Below are 12,259 nucleotides of genomic sequence, written 5' to 3'. Positions count from 1 at the left end.
TTTCATAAATTTACCAAGGCTTGAATTGTGACCCAAGATGTGATCTATCCTGGAGCATGTTCCATGTGCACTTGTGAAGAAAGTGTAATCTGCTGTTTTTTGAAGGAATGTGCTATAAATATCAATTAAATCTATCTGTTCTGTTGTGTTATTTAAAGCTTGTGTTTCCTTATTAATTTTCTGTTTGGATGATCTGTCCATTGGTGTAAATGAGGTGTTAAAGTCCCCCAATATTATTATCTTACTGTCGATTTCCTCTTTTATAGCTGTTAACAGTTGCCTGATGTATTGTGGTGCTCCTATGTTGGATACATATATGTTTATAATTGTTATATCTTCTTCTTTGATTGATCCCTTGATCATTATATAGTGTCCTTCCTTGTCTCTTGTAACATTCTTTATTTTAAAGTCTCTTTTATCTTATATGAGTATTGCTACTCCAGGTTTCTTTTGATTTCCATTTGCATGGAATATCTTTTTCCATCCCCTCACTTTCAGTCTGTATGTGCCCCTAGGTCTGAAGTGGGTCTCTTGTAGACAGCATATATATGGGTGTTGTTTTTGTATCCATTCCACAAGCCTGTGTCTTTTGGTTGGAGCATTTAATCCATTCATATTTAAGGTAATTATCCATATGTATGTTCCTATTACCTTTTTCTTAACTGTTATGGGTTTGGTTTTGTAGGTCATTTTCTTCTCTTATGTTTCCCACTTAGAGAAGTTGCTTTAGCATATTTTTGTAGAGTTGGTTTGGTGGTGCTTAATTCCCTTAGGTTTTGCTTGTCTGTAAAGCTTTTGATTTCTCCATCGAATCTGAATGAGATCCTTGCCGGGTATAGTACTCTTGGTTGTAGGTTCTTCCCTTTCATTACTTTAAACATACTGTGCCACTCCCTTCTGGTTTGTAGAATCTCTACTGAGAAATCAGCTGTTAACCTTATGGGAGTTCCCTTGTATATTATTTGTTGTTTTTCCCTTGTTGTTTTCAATACTTTTTCTTTCATTTTTGTCAGTTTGATTACTATGTGTCTCGGCATGTTTCTCCTTGGGTTTTCCTGCCTGGGACTCTCTGTACCCCTGGAGTTGGGTGGCTATTTCCTTTCCCATGTTAGGGACGTTTTCAACTGTAGTCTCTTCAAATATTTTCTCAGGTTCTTTTTCTCTCTCTTCTCTTCCTGGGATCCCTATAATGTGAATGTTGTTGCATTTAATGTTGTCCCAGAAGTCTCTTAGGCTGTCTTCATTTCTTTTCATTCTTTTTTCTTTATTCTGTTCCATGACAGTTAATTCCACATTCTGTCTTCCACATCACTTACCCGTTCTTCTGCCTCCGTTATTCTGCTATTGATTCCTTCTAGTGTATTTTTCACTTCAGTTATTGTGTTGTTGATCTCTGTTTTTTTGTTCTTTAATTCTTCTAGGTGTTTGTTCTTTAATTCTTCTAGGTCTTTGTTAAACATTTCTTGCATCTTCTGAATCTTTGCCTCCATTCTTTTTCCGAGGTCCTGGATCATCTTCACTATCATTTTTCTGAATTCTTTTTCTGGAAGGTTGCCTATCTCCATTTAGTTGTTTTACTGGGGTTTTATCTTGTTCCTTCATCTGGTACAAAGCCTTCTGTCTTTTCATTTTGTCTATCTTTCTGTCTATCTTTCTATCTTTCTGTGAATTTCCTTCCACAGGCTGCAGAATTGTAGTTCTTGCTTCTGCTTTCTGCCCTCTGGTGGATGAGGCCATCTAAGAGGCTTGTGCAAGCTTCCTGATCAGAGGGACTGGTGGTGGGTAGAGTTGGGTGTTGCTCTGATGGGCAGAGCTCAGTAAAATTTTAATCCACTTGTCTGCTGATGGGTGGGGCTTGGTTCCTTCCCTGTTGGTTTTTTGACCTGAGGCACCCCAGCACTGGAACCTACCTGGCTCTTTGTTGGGGCTAATGGCGGACTCTGGGGGGGCTTACCCCAAGGAGTACTTCCCAGAACTTCTGCTGCCTGTGTCCTTGTCCCCATGGTGAGCCACAGCCACCTCTGTCCCACCCCTGCAGGAGACCCTCCAACACTAGCAGGTAGGTCTGGCTCAGTCTCCTATGGGGTCACTGCTCCTTACCCTGGGTCCCAGTGGGCACACTACTCTGTTTGTGCCCTCCAAGATTGGAGTTTCTGTTTCTCCCAGTCCTGTCAAAGCCTTGCAATCAAATCCCATTAGCCTTCAAAGTCTGATTTTCTAGGAATTCCTCCTCCCATTGCCGGACCCCCAGGTTGGGAAGTCCAGTGGGTTGACTTCTGTGGTATAAGTGTTCTCCAGTTTGTGAGTCACCCACCCAGCAGTATGGGATTTGATTTTGCTGTGATTGTGCCCCTCCTACCATCTCATTGTGGCTTCTCTTTTGTCATTGGATGTAAGGTATCTTTTTTGGTGAGTTCTAGTGTCTTCCTGTCGATGATTGTTCAGCAGTAAGTTGTGATTCCAGTGCTCTCGCAAGAGGAAGTGAGCGCATGTCCTTCTACTCTGCCGTCTTGAACCCTAGATCTCATCTGCTTTCTAAAGTTGAATTTAAAAAAGTATTCCTTTGTATTCTAGTGACCTTTCCATAATTTCCAAAATCAATACTTTTTAGTGAAGCAGATTCATTCCTTTATCAAACATTGAGTTAATTCAGCACCTACAGTGAGCCAGAACTTTTCCAGCTCTATATATTCAGATCTCTCTGTGACAGTGCTGTTTACCAACTTGGGCCAATCTGACCCTCTAAGGTTTGTCTGGTAAGGGAAGTGTTGTAGAATGACTTCTGGATTAGTTTACTCAAGTACTCCTTAGCCCGACCACATGCTTTTACTAAATTAAGTACTCTTTATATTACACACTTAAAAAGGGGAAAGAGGTCCTTTTTTTTTTAAAGTTACAATCTGTGTGACCTGAGAGAAAGGTCACAAATTATTTATTTATTTAATACAATTTTATTTATTTATTTATTTTTGGTCACATTGTGTCTCTGTTGCTGCATGTGGGCTTTCTGTAGTTGTGGCCAGTGGAGACTACTCTTCATTGTGGTGTGTGGGCTTCTCATTGCGGTGGCTTCTCTTGTTGCAGACCACGGGCTCTAGAGCTCAGGCTCAGTAGTTATGGCACACAGGCTTAGTTGCTCCGCAGCATGTGGGGTCTTCCCAGACCAGGGCTCAAACCCGTGTCCCCTGCATTGGCAGGCAGATTCTTAACCACTGCACCACCAGGGAAGTCCAAGAGATCTTTTTAATGTGTCCATTGAACCAGAAAGAGAAGATGCGGTAGCCATCCACCACCTTATTGTCCCGTTACTGGTCTAATGTAAGACAATCTCGTCTGAACATTCATCCCTTGGTATGGATATGGCTGATCATGGATGATGTACTAACAGCTCCTCCTGGACCATGACTCCGTCATTCTACACCATCCTTCCCTCTCCTCACCAGGGAGGGAAAAGGAGTCAGAAGAGCATGGTGGGGTTTCAGGATAACATCCAGATAATATGGTTAGAATGCCACCTGCAGCTGCCCCAGACTATGACCAGGCTTTAGAATGTTTGCAATACTGTCCATTAAAAGCAAGTTTACTCTTTTGGGAATGACTACCCTCCAAGAGTCCCTCCCACTCCTACAGAAATTGAGGGTGTTATGGGCTTGTGTCATTTGTTCCAAAGACAAGATGAAGTTTAAACTCCCACTATCTTAGAATGTGACCTTATTTGGAAATAGAGTCATTGCAGATATAATTGGTTAATATGAGGTCAAGGAGCTTGGAGATAGAATATTCAGATGACAAGCTAAATAACTGACAAGACAACATGAGAGATGCTGCAAAGTAATGTTTGATGGATTATTATAACTTTATTTAAGTCTCAAGTACTGATATGTACAATTAAGGCTTTGAGTTGGGGGAAGAAGAGAGTGCTGTGGTCTGGGGTTGAAAAGCTGGCAGGAAAGTAAGCTGTTGAAAGTGGTTAGGATTTGAATAAGGTAATGTGGACTGGGGGCACAAGAGTCAAAGGAGAGGGCTGCTAATATCAGCCTCCTCTATGATTCTGTGGCATTTTGTTGACACCTCTTTGATAGCACTTATTACATAATGTTGTAATCATTGGTTTGCCTGTCTGCCTCCTCTATTGAGAGCTTTTTAAGGGCAGAGATATAGTTTATTCAGTTAAAAAATATTTGGCCTCTGTCTCATAGTAGGCATGCAATACGTATTGAGTAAACAGAAGGGTAGGTGAACAAATGGATGAATATACATTGAAACTGCATGATTTGACAGAGCAGGTTTAACAGATGTGATGGGAGGACACAGAAAGGTAGCTTGGTACCACACTGAGGAAGACCTTGAATGTCAGACTAGGGAGCTAAACAAAAGGAGACTGGGCTCCATTGTCAAGGACGGAGGTGACACTGGAGAGTTATTTTAGGAAGATGTATTTAGTAGTGATGTGTACATGGGAAGGATGAGCCTAGATGAGGAAAACCTGTTAAGGGGATATTACAACAGTCCAGATCTAGGGGCTCTCTAAGACACTCCACGTCATTTCATTTTTAAAAATAATCCATGTGATATGATGTAAACATTAGGATCAAGCTCCCTGTGAGTCAGCAGGAAAAGAGAGGCTAGGATCACTGTTGTGTCCCTTTATTACAGGACCCTAAGGGTGATAGTGTTAAGTGGCAGGCTGGCTTCCCAGGCTGCTGTGCAACCTTGTGTTTCCTCAGGATTCACTCCCCTCTGCAGAGAGCTTGGTGGTGAGTGGTGATCAGGTGACAACTTTGCACATGGCTATCTGTCATAACAGAGAGAAGTGGATCCTAAATAGCAGAAAAGAACTTTATCTGTTGCGGGAGAGCAGGTGTCTCCTCTGGTTAGGCAAGGATGGAAGTGTCACTCCCCCGCCACCGCCCCTTGCTAAGTGCCTTCTGTGCCAGAGGCTCAGAACCTTGCTCATGTTAGATGGATGACTTGGCCCTACCCCCAGGCCTTCAGATGTGCTGGGCTCATCTTTGGGCAGAAGGTTGAAGCATTTTAAATACTTTCATGCGATGAATTGATGTATTGGCTAGGTTATGTGCTCTCAGCGATCACTGCCAAATCCAATGGCGAGATATTTCTCCTCTGACCCAGCTCACTGCACACTATTTGCTCACCAGCCAGTGGGCAGACACCTACCTCCCTTCCCTCAGCACAGGGACCTTTGTTCCTGGGGAAGGAACAGAAACCTCTTCACTGTCTTTCAAGATCTTTGTGATGGGAAGCACTAGCTTACATCTGGCCATTGTGATTGTCTTTGGCCATGTGTTCTGGGAATTGAAGGGATTTTTGCACCAGAACATCCATGCCAGCAAAAGGAGGTGAATACAAGCTCATTCACCAAGACTTTCCTGTACTCCAGCTGCCTTGGCTATTGCTTCTCAAAACCAGTGGCTTATCTAGAGTTGACTCCTGGAGTTGATAATTTTCTCTCTAACATTTTATCAAGAAAAATTTGAAACATATACTTGAAAAAATTCTGTAGTGTAAATGCATATATCCACACCTAGATTCTACATTAACATTTGTTACACTTACTTTATCATATATCTATCCATCTGGAGGGGATCATTTTTAAACAATCCTTGAGTTGATACAATGAACACATTTTCAGTAATAATCATGGAATAAAGTGAAAAAACAATAACAAAACACATTAAAAAGTTTTATTCGACTTTATATGCATAATTTTGCTAGAAAAAGTAGTTAACAAAATAAGTATTACAGAAAAAATATTATATATAAAATATTATACCTTGCAGTTCACAGTCTGTATACTTGTTTTAAATATTAATTAATTTCGAATGGTCACATGGAGTAACAGATATGAAATAATTGCGATTCTGTTTCTTCATCTTTACAATCATGGTACTATTATTGCTTATGTTGAATATTCTGTTTAAGTGCAGGAATATGCAGTACCACAGGAGACAAGGATTCTACTCCAAGTAAACTTAAATGATTCCAAACTGTTAGAAACTTACTCTCAAAATGAGCATGTGTCATAGAGTCCTCTTGTGCTTGAGACCCACTGTACAAATGGAAGTTTTTCAAATTAACTTCTATATAATATTTCTCATTTATTAAACAATGAGTTATAAAACTGTGCTCATTTTGAAGCTTATGTATATATTATTAAAACTCGGTTGTAATGGAAGCAATTGTTTAGAACTTATACCAAAGATTTTTTTCAGAGAAAAGTATTTTATCACTGAAATTATTTAGAATTGCTGGCAAATGGAGATTAAAAAAAAATTAGCCTGTAGTTGGTTTTATGATTGTTTTAAAATTCTGTATATGTAGTTCAGCCTCCTATGATTTGCTGCCCCTTTCCCATTCTTGGTGTCAAAGAGAAACAGAGGCACACTAGTGAAAAGCTGTAAGGACAGATTTTGTTCAATACTAGTGTAATAGGGGAAAGAGTCTTCAGAATAGAACTTAGCTCAATTCCAGATACAGTAAAGACAGCTGGTCATTTATGGCAAATGAGCAGAGTGAGGGAGTCAGTGGATGGGAGATGACTAAGAGGAAACACCAAGGGTAGATAGATTCTTGCTAAAGGCAGGACAAGGATTTATACATCAAGAATGGAGGATGGAGAACTTGATCAGATATCAAAGTAGGGGGGATTCTCACTAAGCTGATAGCAAGATTCTTATTACAACTGGGTAGGCAGTTGCTGTCAGGACCCAAGAATGAGGCCTGGTCACAAAGAGAGCTCAGAGGAGCCTGTCTAAAGTTTGACTCTCAAGAAGAAAGTCTTCTCAGTGCCACTGCCCAGGACATATATTTTACTTATATTGGTGAAATGAGTAATTTTAGAAATAAGGGAAATAATACAAAAAGGATGGGCAATTAAAGAAATTTTTAAATTTCCCAATCTTATCATTATAAAGGCTAAAGCATTATCAGTCATTTCATCACTGTTATTAATAAATAACAAAGCCAGGAAGCAGATTTGTACAACATGACATAATTTGTTTGTGAGGCTTTAACTAGTAATTTTCCACCCCTTTCAGTAGGCACTTTCTCACTTGCTTCTTTATGACCATCCCCTGAATGATGCAGAGTTTGTGTCCAAATCAGCAGAGCAGTGCTTCCCCTTTAAAGGGCAATTGATCAGCTTTCCATTGATTCTCAGTGTCTAGAGGGAAGCATGTCTGTGTCACAGGGACAAGGGGTGCAATGTGTCAGGCTTGTTCCACCTGTGTGCTGAGGAAAACCCTGACGGTGCATCTCACGATTACTCTCCGCTTCCTATCCTTGAACCTAATTCAGATCGACATGGGGACGAATGGGAGAGAGGGGAAAAGAAGATTTTCATCAGGAAAGGCCTGGGTTTACTGAGAACTGCAAGAGAAGGGGGAGAAAAAAAGGGGGGAAAACCCCCAACCTCTTGGATAGGGATTTTCAGAGAGTATAGCTGGAAAGCTAAGAGCAGAATTGGACAGTGAGGCTTCTGGAGTTGGCTTGAGATGCCAGCAAGAGAAATGGGTGTGTGTGGGGGAATTTCTTTTCTTTTTTTCTTATTGAGGTAAAATTGGAATGGAACATTATGTAATTTCAGATGTACAACGTTATAAACTGATATTTATATACACTACAATGTACAATCACCCTAAGTCTAATCACCATCTATCACCATACAGTTCACCCCCTTCACCCATTTTACCCTCCCCTGGGCAGCATGGGGATTTCTAAGAAGCAACGCTGAGGGTTATACACTAGATCTCATAATATACTTTAGTAGGTGCAGACAAAAATATAAATGACTTGTAAATATTTGGGGGTTGTTGGACTGTATCCTTGTGAGGCAACCTTGCCTTGAGGCTGGGCTCTGAGAGGCCTGACTCATATTAGGGTAACATTAAAAAGCCTTTAGTTTGGGTTTGCAAGGCTCTCTGCTAGGTCCCTTTAACATTCACTATATAGTAATGAGGCAGCTTCAGTTTCTGAACTGGAGCCGGTGGAGGTAAATTGATTCCTTTCCTCGGAAAGCTAGCTTGAATGTGGCAACCAATTCTTCTCAAGCGGGAATGTAAGGGGCTGAAAACTGGCTTGGAGGTACCTCTGGATGTTCACCTGCAGAACAACTAAAAATGGACAAAGAAAACAGCGATGTTTCATCCAAACCTGCTGATGTGAATGTAAGTACATCGAGAGAAGCCTTCTTTGTTACTCGAATGCCATTTATTGCTGACCCTTTTAGTAAAATGAGACTGAGTTACTTTACAGAAATAAAGGAAACAATAATAAAATACTTAGCTTTCCTTTGGAACTTAATGGATTTTACAAATTTGAGCTTGTTTTAAAGTGCTGTACTTGGCAATTGATTTGCAGCTGTTTTTCTAAAACTCCAGGGAAATGGTACTGATCTCTACACAAATTCCACTTTAAAATTTAATCAGGGCTAACTGAGACTGCCTATAATGTGTTCCCACACTTAAAGACCAAACCTTGACCTTGTCAGTTCTACATGGGCTAGCGTTTCTGTGTGTTTTCCTTTTTTACTTCTTGGGGGGAATATTTGAAAGTAGCTTGACACTATAGTCAAGTCATCCAACAACAGAATATTTTTCTCTTTAGAAACACCATCCTCAGTCCTGCAGGACATCACATTAGATGAGATCTGGTCTAGTTCAGTTTCAGCAGGAGGCATATAAGCTACATTTCACTCCAGGGGTTGACAGGAGTGTTTGGCAAAAAGAATGAGGGAGCCATGAATAATTTAGAATGTTCTTGGCCACATATTATCCCATTAATTGGTAGGATTAAAGACTGGAAGACATGTACTTTGTAGGGAACAGTGAGAGAGAGAGAATGAGAGCATTCTTAGAGGAGAGCTCGAAAGATTATTTCTTTGGAACTGGTGCTCCATATTCTTGCCTTTAAAAGAATGTGTGTTTAAAAGTTATTTTGTCACTGAAGTTTAGTTACCCTGACATGTATAAATCTCTCCTTCAAAGAAGTTAAACTCTCACTTACATTATTAAAGAATTGACAGCATCAAATGACAGAGGATAGAGGAAAAAAAGAGGAGGGGAAAGAGTTAAATAATGTATTTTTTCCTGTTGCACAGAACACCTTGCACTAAACCCGGTAATTTTCTAATCTAACATGAGTCCCCTATTTCATTCTTTATTTTTTAATCATTCTTTCATTTGTATTGAAAACCTGAGTCACTGACCAGTTCAGTGGCTGGCTTCGAAGTGCATGTTTGTGAGGCAATGGTAGAACAATCAGTTTGATCCTTGTCCTGCATCCCTACACAAACGAGAGCATCATCCTCACATTTTTCTTCCTACTGAAGCTGAATCCGGCCTCTGTACCTCAACACTGAATTAATTTTTGGAGACAGAGTTTTGGGTGAAGTAGAAAAGAATAACTTTATTGCTTTGCCAGGCAAAGGGAGCCACAGTGGGCTAATGCCCTCAAAACTGTGTGTTTCAACCTGGAGGGGGTAGTGAGGAGTTTTATAGTAATGGTTCAAAGAGGGCATGATCAGCTCGTAGACAATCTTCTGACTGGTTGGTGGTAAGGTAACTTCTGGTTCCAACCCATCTGGGGTCTATGTGTTTGTGGGCAGCATACTGTTAATTTCTCCTACCTGATGGGGATTTCAGTATCTGAAAAACAGCTCACAGATACTGTTATATATATCCCTTGATGGGGAACCAGGACCCTGCCCCAAGGCTGCACTATTGTTTCTTTTGACTTTTCCTCCCTTGTCTCTGCATCCCCTCCCTTCCCTAATTAGCAACTGTTTGAACCAGCTTGTTGGAACTCAGGGAAGGTCATGGAGGCTGAATGAAGCCTATTTCCTGTAATCAAGAAATGGCGGACACAGAAAGGCTTTTGTGCCCAGGAGTCCCACAGGGTCCTGCTCGGTATCATTACCACCAGGTCACGAAACCATAATTAAGAAATCAATTAGTTTCTCTGAGGAACTCACTTCTATTCTTACTTTCAATCTGCCTCAGCCCAGAAGACACTGTGGGAGAAAAGCTATATCGTACAAACACACACATCCTCAGAGTGGTGGACAGATGAATCAACCCCCATAGAATCCTGTCTGACCTTCAGGTCCTCTAGTCTACACTCCATAAAATTCAGGCCTATCCTCTACAGTGTCAGTTTAGCAGAGTTGGGGAGTTGAGGGAACCAGTTGAGGACCTGGGAACCATTCCACTAGAGTTCATATACCTCCTGTTTTTTTCTGATTGGTCTTAACTGTGTGATTCAATGCAAGTCAATGCTTATGTAAATAATTTGGCTTATTTAGGCCTTTTAGCACCAAGATTCTCCTGACTAGGTGGTTGCATTTAAGCTCTAGACTACTTCTAACTGTTAACACCTCTTTCATTCTTTTGAAGATATCCAATATCTCAGTTCAGGTGGTCAGTGCCCAAGGGAAGCTGCCAGGGAGACGACCACCAAGAAAACCCGTCAACAAACCCAAACCCAAACCCAAGAAGCAACTCAAGAAGAAAGCTCCCTTTTGGAACGTCCAAATCAAAATCATTCTCTTCACAGTATTTTTGTTCATCTTAGCGGTCGTAGCCTGGACACTGCTGTGGCTCTATATCAGTGAGTTGAAATCTGTGTACCTTTGGGGTTAAGTCTTGCCCTGTGAGTTCTGCATCAGCAATGCAGGCCCGATCTGACCTTGGGGGTTTCTGATAGAATTTTCTTATTTCTCAGACTGATAGTCATTTTCAAAACTGTTGAGGTTTTAAGGAAGAAGCCAGAATTGTCTATCCCATTTCTTCTTTTACCACCACTGCTTTCTTCCCAGAGGAGCAGAGATGGGGGAATAGGATGAGAAGAGCTGAGGAGAATGCTCAGGAGCTTCTGACTGGTTCAGAAATGTAATGCATTTTTAGCTTTAAAAAATGAATGGAATGTTAAGCTGTTTTATTTCCTCATCCACCCACTGCCTGTTTCTAGGCAACCTTAGATTTCTAGCTCCCTGAGCTTCATTTTACTCATGTGTCTTTCTCTCCTCTGTTTTTTTTTTTTTTTTTGCGGTACGCGGGCCTCTCACTGTTGTGGCCTCTCCCGTTGCGGAGCACAGGCTCCGGACGCGCAGGCTCAGCGGCCATGGTTCACGGGCCCAGCCGCTCCGCGACATGCAGGATCTTCCCAGACCGGGGCACGAACCCGTGTCCCCTGCATCGGCAGGCGGACTCTCAACCACTGCACCACCAGGAAAGCCCTTCTCCTCTGTTTTTATGTTTTTATTTGTCCAATTGATTGTTTTTGTCAGTCTTATTGATCCTTTTGGATAGGAGTCATAACTAAGTTCTTCCTTAGAGAGTGCTTACCCAAGCAGCTCAGTAACTACAGCATTTATTGATTTATGTTGGACTTCCCACCCTACGCATATTAATATACTTGATACAAGATATGTGTACTCTCAAAGATATTAAAATTTGGTTGGAAAGCTAGATTTATAGGCAAAGAATGAATGAATATTGTCTTGAACAGTTCAGTTCATTTACATATAGAAATTGACCACCTATAATTTGTGTGGCACAATATAAGATATCAGGCACACCAAGATACATCTCCTACCTTCAAAAAGCTCACAGATGCATTTTTCTACTTTCAAAAAATCTCATAGTTCAGTACTAGAGAGGGAGTGTGAGTTGACTTTTTTTTTTTTTTCTCAAGCAATTACTTTGCAATCACAGAAGGGAGACATCCAACAACCTGCCCAGGGATAGAGTCTAGATAAGTCTTCATGAACTGGTTCTTGAAAATTCATTTGACACATCTTGGGAGTGCCCACTATGAGCTGAGCTCTGTGATAAGCATGGAACAGAGTGGTAGACAGGAAAGAATCTGTCTTTACAGACTAGTGGGGGCGGTCAAGTCAATGAGCAATTAAGAAAAACACAAAAGACACAGGACCCCAATCCAGAGCAAACCAGTTTATTTCCCTTCAGCTCTCTGCCAGCCCTAAACTGATACATTTGCATTGCCCTTGCATTTTTGTACAAGGTTTCGGGACATCATTGTGAAGAGTTAATTTGTTGGTTGTGTGAAAATCAGTTAAGGGCATTTCAGCAAAACAGACCAGTACAAGCAAAGGAAAACTGGTATAAGTAAGTGAGAATTGTTCAACAAACAACAGGGGTTAGTTTTGACAGATGAAATTTGGGCATGGAGGGTGGCCTTGAGAAATGTTAAAAAACAAAAATTCAACCAAGTAAATCTG

At 40.9% G+C, this 12,259-nt stretch overlaps 1 protein-coding gene across 1 annotated transcript in view; it reads left to right on the top strand.

The window, feature by feature from the left end:
• Positions 1-8,138: 8,138 nt before the first annotated feature.
• The window catches only part of TMPRSS7 (transmembrane serine protease 7), a gene marked incomplete at both ends in the record, with an annotated part of 50,254 nt that continues 46,133 nt past the window's right edge, over positions 8,139-12,259 (top strand). The window contains 2 exons of the mRNA XM_082655115.1: positions 8,139-8,186; positions 10,413-10,626. Coding sequence (XP_082511241.1) covers positions 8,139-8,186; positions 10,413-10,626 — 262 coding nt within the window. The remainder of the gene's footprint in view (positions 8,187-10,412; positions 10,627-12,259) is intronic.

This window comes from Grampus griseus (genome assembly GCF_964374135.1).
Source record: "Grampus griseus genome assembly, chromosome: 5".
NCBI lineage: Eukaryota > Metazoa > Chordata > Mammalia > Artiodactyla > Delphinidae > Grampus > Grampus griseus.
Note: the sequence above shows the minus strand (reverse complement) of the source record. Positions and strands in the feature narration are given on the sequence as shown.